The 15,507-nt window shown below is 46.9% G+C and overlaps 1 protein-coding gene across 1 annotated transcript in view; it reads right to left on the reverse strand.

Annotated features, from left to right (window-relative positions):
* Window positions 1-608: 608 nt before the first annotated feature.
* Window positions 609-15,507, reverse strand: part of PPIL2 (peptidylprolyl isomerase like 2) — a 102,993-nt gene continuing 88,094 nt past the window's right edge. Inside the window, exons 17-20 of the mRNA XM_048514446.1 lie at window positions 9,958-10,030; window positions 9,346-9,408; window positions 6,323-6,462; window positions 609-2,743 (exon numbers count right to left, since the gene is read on the reverse strand). Coding sequence (XP_048370403.1) covers window positions 2,650-2,743; window positions 6,323-6,462; window positions 9,346-9,408; window positions 9,958-10,030 — 370 coding nt within the window. The 3' untranslated portion in view covers window positions 609-2,649. The remainder of the gene's footprint in view (window positions 2,744-6,322; window positions 6,463-9,345; window positions 9,409-9,957; window positions 10,031-15,507) is intronic.

Raw genomic sequence — 15,507 nt, forward strand, 5'->3', positions numbered from 1 at the left:
TCTCCCCCTCCGCACCCCTGCCCTCCTCAGGTGCTGCTTCCCAACTCTCCAGGAATTGCCCCACATGGAACTTGCAAATCTTTTCCCAAGTGTTCCTCTGGATCCAGTGATCCCAAGAATGATCTTTCTGGCCCTCTAAAAGGGCTCCAGCAATGGAGAGGAACATGTTAACACTCTTTTGTGTCTAAGACACTGCCCTATGGGAAGGGCACAAAGTATTTCCATATTTTTTCCATTTTGGAAACCACCTTCTACACGACCAGAAGAGATGCAGAGGCTAGACATGAAATTACTTACCTCCAAGCATAAACTGTAATGGGTCTTTAAAAAAAAAAAAAACTATTGCGAATAAACCGACACTCCTCATTTTTCACCTTGAATGAGTTTTAAGTTTCCTCTAGTTTATGAAAAGCAGCATCATTTCCTCAAAGAGCAAAGGTTCCTTTATGGATCTCAGAAAAATATGGATGAATAATTTCTAGGGGGGAGAAAACAAACACTGAACTGGCAGGCCCTGAAAAACACTTCCCTGTAAAGCAGGAAGCAGAGGTCAAATGAAAATTTCAACCATTAATAGAGAACACTACACAGAATCTGCCGAGCCACAATTTTATATCAAAGGAGACTCTTTATTTCATTAACCAGTCTCATTGCAAAACACACACATAAAACCCTGACCATTTTCCAAAGCAACATATGCACAATTCTTGAGGAAAGGATTTCGACAAACCCCAGAAAGCTAAAAGTAAACAATTCAATGTTTCTGCTTCCGATGCATCTGTTAAGATTTTCTAATTGTCGATGTGTAGCTTGGAGAATCTGGGGATTGACAGTTTAAGTATTCCAGGAAGGCCTGAACATATATATATTGGTATAGACTCGTGTAACTTTAGCCTGGAGCTCGATTTTTAAAACCCTGCTTCTGGATATTGAATAAGAAGACAAAAAACTGAAAGACGTGATTTCTCAGCCTGTCAATCACCACTGTCCTTTCCCTTGATACAGGACAGGATACATCTTACTGCTAACAGGCAATCCTTTGTATCGGTACCTTGTAGCATGGGCATCCTGGGGAGAAGATGCGTGCACTTGTCTGATTTTTAATGCTGCTTTTCCTACCGTCTCTCTGCATTTTGCAAGTGAAAGACACACCAGCCAACCGGTCCCACTATAAAGTGACACGAGGCATTCACTCTGCCAGTGCCTGCCCTTTAACAAACACGGCTGGACCGCTTCTTGACAGCTATAGCTCTTCCCAGATTTAGCAGTAAAGGGCACACTGGCACGTTTGGGGGGCGCTGCTGTAACAATTGCAAGGCGGCACTGTCTTTTTGTAAAGAAAAACAGCTGCAGGAGGGGCCAATTCTGAGCCGAGACCCGGCCGGCTGAAAGGTTGCTGACAACTTTCTCCACCAGTCGTTTCCCCACTCCCACTCTCTTCTCAAATCAAAGCACAGGCGCACGTTTCTCCTTGCAAAGACATACCTGGAAGCTCCCAGGATGAAAAGCAACGGGGAAGAGGGGTGGAAAAGAAAAAAGATCGGTAGAGGAAAGGAAGGAGCAGCCTCTTCCCGCTGCTGGCTTCCATTCAAAATTGCCACCTCCCCATCCAGATTTCCTTAACGCCCCAGGGGAATCAGGTCACATGTTTGGATTTAGCCTATAATTTGCTCTTTAGCCCCAACTGTGTGGGTCGGCTCAGGGCTCACTGAAGTTTGGGACCATTTCTCTTGGAAGGCGTGACAACAGACTGCTGCATATCAATCAAAAGCAAAGGCCAATCAGAGACCAAACACTACCAGGGCCAAGACAGCATTTTGGGGTCTGAGAGAAGAGGCTGCAGAATTGCTCGCCCCTGGCTGTTTTTCACTGACCCCTGGCCGAGTGGCAGTGGGCAATGTTTGTAATTCACAGCAGCCCCACAGAGATCTACACCCGGCGCAGAGGAGAAGCGCAGCGATATAGCCACTGTTGCCGAGCTGGCTCAGACACATCAGGCTAGCAAACCAGACAAAGCAAAGGAACTGGGCTGGATGGCTTTTCTGGGCGGAGAGGTCGTCAATCAGGCGTCAGCTCTGGATGGAGGCACCCGACGACTTCATCATCGCTCACAGAGATGGATGCCTCTCGGAGCAGCACAACAGCTCATAAAACCAGTGAGCCTGGAGGGTGTGAGAGACAGAGAGGGAGGGGGAAGGATGCGCAGTCCGGGAGCCATGTTTCCAAATTAGAAGGGACAAGCTGGAGGGGACTGTAGGAACCCCCTTCCAGCAAAGAGATGCCGCTCTAATGATGCCATTTTCCCCCCCTTCTCCTCCACTGGGTAATTACCCATTTTAGCCTGGAACAAGCCCTTGCTTGCTAATCTGCTTCACCTTCCCAGTGTTCTACGGACAAATCTGCAGAGCGGCAACACAAAAGAGCCATCTTGGAGCCACTGAGTACAGAAGCGGCTCACGAGAAAACAAAAGGAGGCATTTTGGAGAGGGACCCAAAGGACAGCGCTGCGGGGGAAACAGCGCGTTTGGAAACTTTAGGGAATCCTCCCCGGAGGAGGCAGATGGGTACCCTGCCCATTTCAATGCAGAACAGTCTAGAGCAATGTGTCGATTGGGGCTGGGTGGCTCCAGATGTGGTCACCCAGGTCTTCTACCAGGAGCTGAAGTCCCCAAAGTCTGAGCTTTTCTTCTCTTTTTTGGCCGCTGTGCTGGTGGATGGGCCGTCATCGTCTGCAGCTCGCTTCCTGCAAAGGGAATGACACAGGGCTGAGTTAAGGGTGGTCTAGGAAGAAGTTAAAAAGCTGGTCTGGAACGCAAGAACAGGAGGAGGCGTTCCAGCTGTAGGTTTTGGCTATGACTGCAAAGCTCAAGCCCTGACATGCCTGGCCCAGGTTAGCCTGATCTTGTCAGATCTCAGAAGCTAAACAGGGTTGGTCCCTGTTAGTATTTGGATGGGAGACCACCAAGCCAGGCCAGGGTCCCAGCACAGAGGCAGGCAGCTCTGTTGTCTCCTGCCTTGAAAACCCTACTGGGTTGCCATAAGAAGAAGCGTTCGGATTTACATCCCCCTTTCTCTCCTGTAAGGAGACTCAAAGGGGCTAACAATCTCCTTTCCCTTCTCTCCCTTCTACAACAAAAACCCTGTGAGGTGGATGGGGCTGAGAGAGTTCCGAAGAACTGTGACTAACCCAAGGTCACCCAGCTGGCATGTGCTGGGAGTGCACAAGCTAATCTGGTTCGCCAGATAAGCCTCCACAGCTCAAGTGGAAGAGCAGGGAATGAAATCCGGTTCTCCAGATTAGAGTGCTCCTGTTCTTAACCACTACACCACACTAGCCAGCTACAACTTGACAAGCACTGCAGCACAAAGCTACAAACAGAGCTTCAGGGTTTGTGTGCTTGAGGAAAGGAAAGGCCACCTAGAGACCACCCCACAGAGAAGCAGCTGGCCTGGAGTTCCGCCATGTGATACGAGCCTTCTGCTTCTCTGCTCTAGCCAAATCTCCCTCGCATTTCACAGCTGAATAGAAGGGGTTTTGCTGCAAAGCAAAGCCTTCCCAACCCCACTCTAAGCTTTCCCACAAGAGGCAGATGCTAATTTTACAAGATTCCTTTTTTTACTCTCCACACCACTGTTATTCCTGGCCTGCGGAGCAGCTTTTGAGGGAATGACCAGCTAGGCTGGAGTTGAGGATTTCTACTACTGCCAGTTTTACAGCCAGGTCCTATAACAGAAGTGATCCAGCAGGGAATAGGCTGCAAGGCAATGAGACCTGATCCCTACAATGGGGTGCATCTCTCACTTTCCGGACCAGAAGCGCCAGAGCAGAGAGCAGCAGCAGCCTGTAAAAAAAACTTCTTCACTAATTGCATTTGTCCGGGGTTTCCCAAACGCATACTGCTCTTCTCTGGAGTTCCCCCCCCTTCTTGTCTCTCGGCTTCTGCAAAATCTCTGACACAAGCAAATCTGGAAGCATAACGGGCAATGTTTAAACTTGGAATTCGAGCACCGTTTTAAAATTAGATGTTATCTAATTTCAGTTTGTGTGTGTGTGTGTGTGTGTGTGTGTGTGTGTGTGTGTGTGTGTGTGTGTGTGTGTGTGTGAGAGAGAGAGAGAGAGAGAGAGAGAGAGAGAGAGAGAGAGAGAGAGAGAGAGAGAGAGAGAGAGAGAAACAGAATTCTCCCAAGCTATCTTGATCCAAAGTAGTAAAACAGCCGAGTCATCTGCTCTGGGGGTGGAAGGCATCACTACAACTCCTTTGTCACAGACAAATAATTTCCTGATGATGTCAAGATTAAAGGAGTCCTGAAGACTAGGTTCCAGTTGCCTGAGAGAAAAGGAGGCCCATAAATGTTCCAGCAGACGTGGGGTGGGCGCCCCAGAGAATGATGGATCCAGATGATTTCCTGACCATTCCAGGAGAGTTTCCCATTGACACAGTGGACCGGAAGGCCTCTTGCGTAAGAGGCACAATTGCTTCTCGGCCCTCTCTCACCTGTAACCTCGTTCAGGTGTGGGTGTGTGCTGTCAAGTCACAGCTGACTTATGCTGACCCTGTGGAGTTTTCAAGGCACTGGACATTCAGAGGTGGTTTGGCACTGCTTGCCTCAGTGTGGCCTGAGAGAGTTCTGAAAGAACTGTGACTAGCCCAAGGTCACCCAGCAGACTTCTTGTGGAAGAGTGGGGAATCAAACCTGGTTCTCCAGATTAGTCTGCTGCTTTTAACCACCACACCACACTTTGCTCATTTAGCTCTGCAGTTTTTGGAGAAATGGAAGGAAACTAAAGCAACAGGGACTGATGTTAATCAATCATTAGAGCAGGGGTCTGCAACCTGCGGCTCTCCAGATGTTCATGGACTACAATTCCCATCAGCCCCTGCCAGCATGGCCAATTGGCCATGCTGGAAGGGGCTGGTGGGATTTGTAGTCCATGAACATCTGGAGAACCGCAGGTTGCAGACCCCTGCATTAGAGTAACCAACAGGTACCGATGCTAGGGATTATTAGAGTAATTGACAGTACTGAGAACCATCTAATACTGGTGCATTCTAGAGTCTACTGAATGGTGTTGTCCAGCAATGCTGGTTAGGCGAGGAAGAGGCCTTTTACATGCTGGTGCCCCAACAGAAGATACCAACTAACTCTTCTGCAGGTGACTGAGAACAGCTCGCAAAATGCCTTTTTCCAGAGAATATCACTTGCATTCCATCAGACTTCTCATGAGCAACAATTGTCCTGAACTGTCCTGAAGTTCTCCTCTGTTATCTTCCCAGGGAGCCTTTCCAATTGATTCAGCCCAAGAATGGGAACAAAGGATTTGGCCACCTTAATGCCGGTCTCGTGACCTCTGGATTTGGGCCCTTCACGGCTTGTAGAATCTACCAGTTGTTTCCCATTGTCATTTCTGTTATTGAAGACCTGTGAACTCTGGCTTTGGAAGAAGCTGAATTAGATGCAACCAACTACAAAACCATCTGTATTGTTGAAGGCAACCAACTACAAAACCATCGCTGGATGATCTAAACAACAATCAGTAAATCATGCCTTGTTGGGACAGCCAGCGCGGTGTAGTGGTCAAGAGCAGGTGGGTTCTAATCTGGAGAACCATATTAGGAGGGTTAGAATACCCTGTTTCTTGCTTTGATCTAAACCCTGCTGTTGCAGTATGAATTCTAAAGTCCTACATTCTACCAAGCCATTAACAGTAAATATCTGATGTGCAAAAATATGTATGAGAGCCAGCGTGGTGTTAAGAGCAGGCGGATTCTAATCTGGAGAACCAGGTTTGATTCCCCACTCCTCCACCTGAGTGGCAGAGGCTTATCTGATGAACCAAATGTGTTTCCGCACTCCTACATTCCTGCTGGGTGACCTTGGGCTAGTCACAGTTCTTTGGAACTCTCTCAGCCCCGCCTACCTCACAAGGTGTCTGTTGTGGGGGGAGGAAGGGAAAGGAGCTTGTAAGCCACCTTGAGCTTCCTTACAGGAAAGAAAAGTGGGATATAAATCCAAACTCTTCTTCTTGTGGTAGTCGGCATTTGGGAGCTGTGGAGGACTCAACGCTGGCTGCCAGAGGTGTGGGTGCTCCTGGGCTGCCTCTGGGAGCTGTGGAGGCATCCTGGGGGGCAGGGCTGGCTAATGCCTTGGCACAGGTGTATTTAACCTTCTCTCTCAAAGCTGAGAGTCGGTTACCCTACTATAAATTCAGAAAACCAGAAGCTGGGTCTAAATACAGAAGTCACTTCATTCACTTCATTGGTTCGTGTAAAAAAACCCCACACCTGAAAGGTCAATCATACAAAAGGCACCAGGTACATACGCTGCAGCCAAATTAATGTATTTCCCGACTCCTTCGCGGTACGTTTTTGGAGTGTGATGCTCTTTCTGCGGAACGACAACTTTGGTTTTCCCTTTTGCTGCCTCCTCTTCTTGCTGGGCCTTCTCTCTCTCCGCAGCAACCTGTGAGAAAACAAACAGCGCTGGATCATATTCTAAAAGGTCCAAAATCTGACCTGGCAAATGGCCCAGAGAATGTTCAGTCAAAAAGCAGGATTAAAAGAACCTCCCCAATCCCAAGCAATAGTTTATACTCTGAACTTCATGATCTCTTGTCTTGTCTTGACTAAAAGCAGAGGCGGAGTGAGGGGAAACTGCGCCTGGTGCACGTGCACACCCTGTGCCCCTGCTGGGGCGCCGGCACCCCCTCCACGGCCCAGCCATGCCTCCATTCATGGCTCCGCCCGGGGCACTGTGCCCCTCCGCCCCGCGGGTGCTACGCCACTGACTAAAACACTAGTGGATCTGATGAGAAACTACTGAATGACAGCTGTGTGCACAATTCCAAAGCTAGGATGCTCCCCCCTGCTTTCAGAAGATTCCTATTGTCTTTCAGGAAGAGGCGGAGCTTCAGACAGGATGTAGGCCTGGCATAGAGATGTACTGGCACCATGTGGCTCTGGAACTTTTCAGAGCAAATTCCTTGCTTCTTGGAAGCTACCCTTAATTCTGTGGCCCTGACAATACATAATGCTTAACCTCTTGCAAAGCATCTCCCCATTCATCAGGTAGACTTCCCGTTCATCAGGCAGTTTGCCCTCTCCCTCCCACTGACGTTAGATAAGCTCAGCCGGGAAATGCCTACCTACCAGCTATATTTTCCAACCTACTAGGACTGGTCTGTATTCGGAGTCTTGTACAAGTGTTTGATTTGCATCTTCCCAAGGCCATATATGCGAGAGTGATGAGAGTTCTGACTCAGTTTAATTAGTCATCCATCCATCATCAGGATTTTACCTATTCTAGGCTTCCATTATTGAACCATTCTGAGAACTGAAATCTCTAGCCCTTGTGGTTACACAGAAAAGACAGAATGTACGTTGGAATGCCTAAGAACATGCCAGAAGCTGGGGGAACGAAACTCTGAAGGGCATCTGGGGGTCATAAGAACATAAGAACAAGCCAGCTGGATCAGACCAGAGTCCATCTAGTCCAGCTCTCTGCTACTCGCAGTGGCCCACCAGGTGCCTTTGGGAGCTCACATGCAGGATGTGAAAGCAATGGCCTTCTGCGGCTGCTGCTCCTGAGCACCTGGTCTGTTAAGGCATTTGCAATCTCAGATCAAAGAGGATCAAGATTGGTAGCCATAGATCGACTTCTCCTCCATAAATCTGTCCAAGCCCCTTTTAAAGCTATCCAGGTTAGTGGCCATCACCACCTCCTGTGGCAGCATATTCCAAACACCAATCACACGTTGCGTGAAGAAGTGTTTCCTTTTATTAGTCCTAATTCTTCCCCCCAGCATTTTCAATGAATGCCCCCTGGTTCTAGTGTTGTGAGAAAGAGAGAAAAATTTCTCCCTGTCAACATTTTCTACTCCATGCATAATTTTATAGACTTCAATCATATCCCCCCTCAGACGTCTCCTCTCCAAACTAAAGAGTCCCAAATGCTGCAGCCTCTCCTCATAGGGAAGGTGCTCCAGTCCCTCAGGCTTGAATACCCTGCACAGCTCTTCACTGTGGCCTGCTGAAACAGATCTAGTTGATTTAGATACAGTACTTAATTAGGGCAACAGAAGTGTGTTGGATCTTATACTCCCAGTTGGTTCTGTTGGGTTTTCCGGAAATCCACCAGACCACGGCCACACAGCCTGGAAAACCCACCAGAACCAGTTGAATCTGGCCATGAAAGCCTTCAACAATACTTATACTCCCAGGTCACCATCCACTGAAAGGACCATTATGATCGCTAGTATCTCATGTTCTAACATAGCTGTCATGAGCTTGAAATGCAATTCATGATGCCCTTGGTTTAATTCACAGCTCAACCATATGGTTGCTGGGTGGCCTTAGGCCCTCTTGGTTTTCATCCACAATATGACAATCACATTCCAGGAGCCAAGGAGACATAGGTCTGCTTTTCTGCCCGTTTTCCCAACCCTGGTTCCAGCTGTAAAGGCAGCTTATTATCGGGCATGGTCTTAGCCAGTGGGCAACTGGGGCAGCTATACTGGGCCCCACTCTGTGTCGGGTCTGTTGCCTACAGATCTGCCCCCCAATGGAGGGGGGAGAGAACAGCAGGCCCCACCACTGCAGCAGCTCATGCACGCCCCCTTTGGGGCTCAGGCATCCATTTCTGGCAAAAGCTCCCCCCCCCCCTTGCATGGGCCAAGGACCTCCATTGCTTGGCCCCTGCAAGTATACTGGTAGCAGCAGAGATTCGGGGGCCTCATCCTAAACTTCTGCCTGGGCCCTGGAATTGCCGAGGCTGCTTCTGCTTATCATGAATCAGAGTATTTGGAAGGCTTTGAAATTCTGTGGCCCCGTTCTTCATCAGCTCCCAGCACTGTGCTAAACCGATGCTCTCCCAAGTCACTGAACGAAGGAAATATGAAGAGTGTTATTCTTAGAAAATCAAAGAAAAGGAAGTACATAAGAAGAGATCTGCTGGACCGGACTTTAGCACCATCAACTCTAGCATTCTGCTTTCCATAATGGCCAGCTGGATGCCTCTCGGGCACTACAGGCAACACGGAGTCCTTCCTCCTCTAAGAGTCCCCAGGAACAGGTATGGAGAGATACAGTAGCTCTAAACCTGGATGGTCCATTTAGGTTCCATATCGAACAGCCCTTGAGAAACCTGTTCTCTAGGGGCTTGTCTATTCTTTTTTTAACAAGCCATCTTAATGGCCCCCCCCCCCCCCCCCAGCAGAGACGCTTGCAAGTTTACCGATATCCAAAAAGGAAAAAGGAGGAACAGCCTCAGACTCCAGATTTCAAGTAACTCCATATAGCTCAGTCACATTTGCAAGCAATCCTTCCATGCTAATAATCCCGTCCTCACCTGAGCATCTGCTTCTTCGTATGGATCAACAAAGACAGTTGTTGACTCGATTCGTATTTCCTCCTGGGAACAGAAGAGGAGAGAGAAAACAAACGATTGTGATATGCTCTGCTGAATAAGTATCATTTTCCTGAAGTTTTTTTTATAATGAACTATCATGATACACAGTCTATCTCTGTTTGTGTAAAGTGTCTTCATGTTGCAGCCAACTTATTGTGACCCCTAGCAAGGGAGTTTCAAGGCAAGCAAGAAGCAGCAGTGGATTACCACTGTCCTCTGCTGTCCTCTGCACAGTCTTCCTCGGCTGTCCTCTGCACAGTCTTCCTCGGCGGTCTCCCTTCCAAGTAGTGACCCTGCTTAGCTTCCAAGGTCAAGCTATACCAGGGGTCTGCAACCTGCAGCTCTCCAGATGTTCGTGGACTACAAATTCCATCAGTCCCTGCCAGCAATTGGCCATGCTGGCAGGGGCTTATGGGATTGTAGCCCATGAACATCTGGAGAGCTGCAGGTTGCAGACCCCTGGGCTATACCATCCTACCTCCACTCCCACACAATCTATCTAACAAAGCATTAATACTGCCCAGTAATAACCTTTTTTGCAGGCAACACTACCTTGGGACGATCAGTTTTGGGATCGCTTTCCACGTTCTCCATGGCCGTCAGAGTCTCAAAACCACCCACCACTCTACAAGAAAAAAGCAAAGACAGTTTGAAAGGAAAGATAAACTAAACTGAACTTCACGTGAAAGGTGATACACGCTCTTTTCAGGATCAGAGCTAGGAGTCTGGTTGCGAGCAGGAGATTTTAATTTGGGTAGTTGGACACATTTGAAGTTCAGCTGGATGCCAGATCTAACCCATTCCTGGCCCAACTTGGTGTGAGAATGCCCTTTTTGAGAACATTTATTTGTTTGTTTAATTAATTCAATTTGTCTGTGGCTTACAGCAATTAAGTAACATGAAATTTGATAGTCAACAATGAAAACAATAAAAACAATTAGAACAATTGAACCAGTTAAAACAATTAAGACAATTAAAACAGTTATAATAATTAGTCTAATTAAAATGTTTAAATTAAAATTGACTAAAACTTATTTTTCAAATCAGAGTTAAAATAAGACTGGCAACAGATGCCATTTAAAGCAGACAGGGAATTAGGATTTGGGCAGGCAACAAGGGCAATTGAAAGTAGATTATTACAATTTCAGTTTTGAGGGATGAGGGCTTGAATAGTATTGATGATACTGGCTGCAGAAGGTCTATGGAAAAAGGATGCCTGAGATGCTAGGTTTACTAGCCTTAGTTCTGGTTTAAAGTGGGGATTCCATGGAGATTTTATCATGTATAACACATTAATTGGTACACTGCTCTGTGTCAGCAGCTGCGCACAGACAAACGCCCAATGCATTGCAACAAACAAAGAAATATCTATCTTTCTCTGGGTGGGGGGAGGTTGATGAGCATTAAAAGCATTCAGAAAAACACACATCAGGAATCTCTATCAAATAGTTACCCATTCCCCTCACCCCCAAAGTAATCTGGAAATGCACCTAGCTAACGCTTAAAGCTAATACTTGAAGATATGAGAAGTATGCCATTGTTAAAACTAGAGATGCGAAATAGTACAAAAATATAGGCAGCAGAGAAAAGGGGGCAGTTTATCTTTTTCGGCCAGCTCACTCCCATTGTTTGCCTCCCTTTTGCAAGCATACTGGAAAAAATGAGGGACACGATCCAAAGATTTTCATCAGTGTTGGAATCAATCAGATCCTAAGGAGAAATCTAAGTGAAGAAATAGGAAAACACCAACTCTGGCTACTGACACGCAACAGACTTTCCAGTTGTACCAACTGCATCAATATTCCAAGGTAATATTCAATATACTGTTATCTCCTCTCCCAAATGGCTCCTCTCCAACCGAATCCCTAATTGGCTTTTCTTTATTTTCTAAGGAAATGTTGCTGCATAACATGTAGTTAGCTGTATACACTAGAGCGCCAGCGTGGTGTAGTGTTTAAGAGTGGCAGACTCTGATATAGGATCATAGAGTTGGAAGAGATCCCAAGGGCCATCAAGTCCAATCCCTTGTAATGCAGGAACACACAATCAAAGCACTCCTGACAGATGGCCATCCAGCCTCTTTAAAAACCTCCACGGAAGGAGACTCCACTACACTCCAAGGTAGTGCATTCCACTGTCGAACAGCCCTTACCACTGGAAAGTACTTCCTGATGTTTAGGTGGAATCTCTTTTCCTTGACCTTGAACCCATTACTCCTGGAGAACAAGATTTGATTCCCCACTCCTCCACCTGAGTGGCAGACTCTTATCTGGTGAATTGGATTTGTTTCTTCACCCCTACACATGTTTCTTCACCCCTACACCCCTGCTGGGTGTCCTTGGGTCAGTCACAGTTCTCTCAGAACTCTCTCAGCCCCACTTATTTCACAAGGTGTCTGTTGTGGGAGAGGAAGGGAAGAAATTTTTAAGCTTAAGACTCATTACAGAGAGAAAGGCGGGGTATAAATCCAAACTCTTCTCCTACTTCTTCAACTTTGAATAACCTAGTTATGAATGCCATATTGCCAGAAGGAAATGGGCACTATCAGAGCCCTTTAAGAGTCAGATTCTTAAATTTATTTTCTACTTTTAATGCGCGTTCTGGGCTCTGCTGGCATCTGTGCCTTGTATGTTCCCTTTTCACTTGTGTGTGTGTTTTCCCTCTGCCTAAATTATGTCAATTAAACCTTATGCCACACTGTGCTGGCACTGACACAAAAGCAAACAGTCTCCTGCTCAGAAGACAATGCAAAAATTATTTCTGGAATGCTTTAGGGAAGGAACAAACACACACATGTAGCAGAAGGAAGGAAGGAAAACTTGTTGTTGCAGGAGCGGGAAAAAAACAGACATCCAGTTCACAAATCGGTGTTTACTAAAAAACCAGCTTGAAGATTTAGATTTGTGTAGGGGTCTTGGAAGAGCCTCTTTTAAGGGTTACTATCAGGCTTGCCTATTGATTAAAGATTAGCTATGGCTTTCAAGCCAGCTTACAAACACATGCAACTGTCTAATATTGGGTCAGACCATCACATGGGTCTACCTGGACTAGAAGTGGTTCTCCAAGGCTTCAAGCAAGAAAAAGGCCTTTTCACGCCCCTTGCAGCGCCTTCTGGTTGCAGCTGTTCTGAGGCCGCAACAGAACCTTGAAAGCTGGGCAGAGGACACAAAACATCCACCAGCTCTCTTTGGGTTGCGATTTGTCACATACTGACCGTTTTTGCTCAGCATACTAATAACGTGTGCAACTCATTATTAACGAACCTAGTTTCCCCCTGTTTGCTTTCGCACTGGAGATTTCACCCCTCCAGGAAGCAACTGCAAACAGTCTGGGTTGCTGCGGCTTCTTCCGTTTCTCCAAAAAGATTGCTAGTTTAGTGATGTTTGTAAGGCCCACGTTGAGGGAAATAAAGTGGGCTGACCCTGTTTTGGGGAAGAGCCCTGTGTGAAGTCCTTCCTCCAAATGGGATAAATAGCTTCCTCAGCCCATTATACTTGGGCTGTAGCAGAAACCACCACTGATGGCTTTGGTAATATTATCCCCCACCTTTCCACCCCAACTGGCTCACAACTACAGTCTGAAACCATGGAAGATAATGCCGATACAATACATCTAACAGAACAGATTAAGAATACATGCAAATTAACAGAGCACAACAGTGGCAGGAAACAAATTAATCACCAACAAAGACTCAGGAAAAGAGGAAAAACTTAGCCTGGTAACTACAGGGTATAATAGCTCAGAACCAATCAAACTTATCTAGGAAGAGAGTTGCAGAACTTGGGGGGGCCACTGCAGAAAAGGTTCTGCTCAGTGGTGGGATCCAACATTTTTAGTAACATGTTCCCATGGTGGTGGGATTCAAACTGTGGCGTAGCGCCAATGGGGCTGGGTGAGGCACGACGGGGCATGGCCGGGCATTCTGGGAGCAGGGCATTGCTGGGCGGGGCTGTGGCAAGGACGCAGCCACTGCGCCGGTCCTTGGGCGGGAAACGAATGCACGCAGGCACAGGCTGCCATGCACGCCGGTGCACCTCCTGCTAGACTGCTTCCAGTTCTGCGTGCTATTGCTGAGAGAAGGGGCGTAACTAAAGCAAAAATCATGTGGCAAAATCACCAATTAGTCACCCCACTCAGCACACACAAATAATTAGTAACCTACTCTCGGGGACCTGTGAGAACCTGCTGGATCCCACCTCTGGTCCTGCTCCCTTGATCCAGTCACCATCTTAGCCACTGATGGAATCCGAACAGGACCCTCCAATTATAATATCAGTCTTCAGTTGGGGAAGACTATTCCGTTTAGGCAGAAGACAAAGTCTTCTTCCTGAAATTCTTATACTCACTGATTGGGAAGGCTAAAATTCGACGCCTCTCACATTTGCAATTCTCTAAATGAGACATCGGCTTGTGTGTCTTCTTCACTCTGCTAAGTGTGAAGCTTTCCTCGGATGGAAGCATGTCCTCCTCCAGCGAAAGGGCTCCTTTCATCAGAGAAAGAGGTTGAGCTTCGCAAGATACAAGCCATTATGCAAATGCTGAAAACACAGCAATTCTCCTGTAAAGGATTGTTATCTCAGCCCCTCACCCCACCCCCAATACCCTCCTATTGCTACACGTCACAGAAGGCTCTGCTGCTCTGACACATCGAGTAAATGCAAGGTTAAACTAGAAAGTTTTTGCACTTTTCCATCTCACATTCAGAACAAAGGTCTTTTTTCCTTGCGCTATCCTTGCTGGTGTTGAACTGAGGATGCCTGAAACTCTCCCATCAGTTGGTTGGATCGCCGGGATCTTTGTAAACTATTATCGGTAAATGTAGCTTAGCTTCACTTTATGCAACTGTGTTGGTACATATTTGTCTGTATTCCCTCCTTTTGTTTAGTTACTTAATTTCTACTCAATGGGAACTCAACGAGCTCTCCTCTTCTCCATTAGGGAACTGGGGATATTTAGTCAGGAGAAGTGAAGGTTAAGGGGGGGACATGATCGTCATGTTTAGATATTTGAAGGGATGCCATGTTAGTGAGGGAGCAAGCTTGTTTTCTGCTGCTCCAGAGACTAGGACCAGGAGTAATGGGTTCAAGGTGAAGGAAAAGAGATTCCACCTAAACATCAGGAAAAACTTCCTGATGGTAAGGGCTGTTTGACAGTGGAATGCACTACCTCGGAGGAGTATGGTGGAGTCTCCTCCTTTGGAGGTTTTTAAAGAGAGGCTGGATGGCCATCGGTCAGGAGTGCTTTGATTGTGTGTTCCTGCATGGCAGGGGGTTGGACCTGATGGCCCTGGAGGTCTCTTCCAACTCTATGATTCTATGATTTTATCAGCACCAACAACCCAGTGAGGCTGAGAGAGTTGACTGGCCCAAGGTCCCTCAGCAGAGTGGGGAGTTGAATCTGGCCCTCCCAGATTCTAGTCTAGGGGTCTGCATCCATGCTGGCAGGGGCTGATGGGAGTTGTAGTCCATGAACATCTGGAGATGTCTGACACACAAAGGTTACATCAGACGGGTTCTTTTAGCACCTGACTAGCTGTGAGTTAAAAAGGGAAAACAGAGCGCAGCAGCTGCGTTATCCAGGCTGGGCGCTGTTCAATGCCTTCCCGTTCATTGTGACTGCAGTGGCAGGAGAAAAGATGCCTCAATTCCTCACCCTGAGATCTAATTTCTAGAGGTCTCGCAGAGGTAGCTTAACGTAGAAGAACACTTCAGTAGCCAACATTAAACAGTTTCACAAGGTATCTCCAAAACGTCAGAATACAAACAGGGACTGTCTTTAAAAATGCAGCACTGGGAGCATAAAGTATATATAATCATGAGGACTAGTTGCAAATGAATTTATAATGAAAAAGTATGAAATTCTATAGGCCTGCACTAAGATCTCCATTACAACAACAACACCAACTCCTGATTTGGGAAGAATTCTTAATCTTGCGCAACAAAACACTGGTCGGCAGGTGTGAAGATTACACATACACCCCTGACAGGTATACCTTGTGTCTCTGAATTGAGATTATGACTCACAATTTCTGCGGCATATAAAAAAAGAGAGCTATCTTTAACTGCAATGACAGTATACTGTTGCTTGCAACTTTTCAGACAC

This window comes from Sphaerodactylus townsendi, linkage group LG13 (genome assembly GCF_021028975.2).
Source record: "Sphaerodactylus townsendi isolate TG3544 linkage group LG13, MPM_Stown_v2.3, whole genome shotgun sequence".
Taxonomy (NCBI): Eukaryota; Metazoa; Chordata; class Lepidosauria; order Squamata; family Sphaerodactylidae; genus Sphaerodactylus; species Sphaerodactylus townsendi.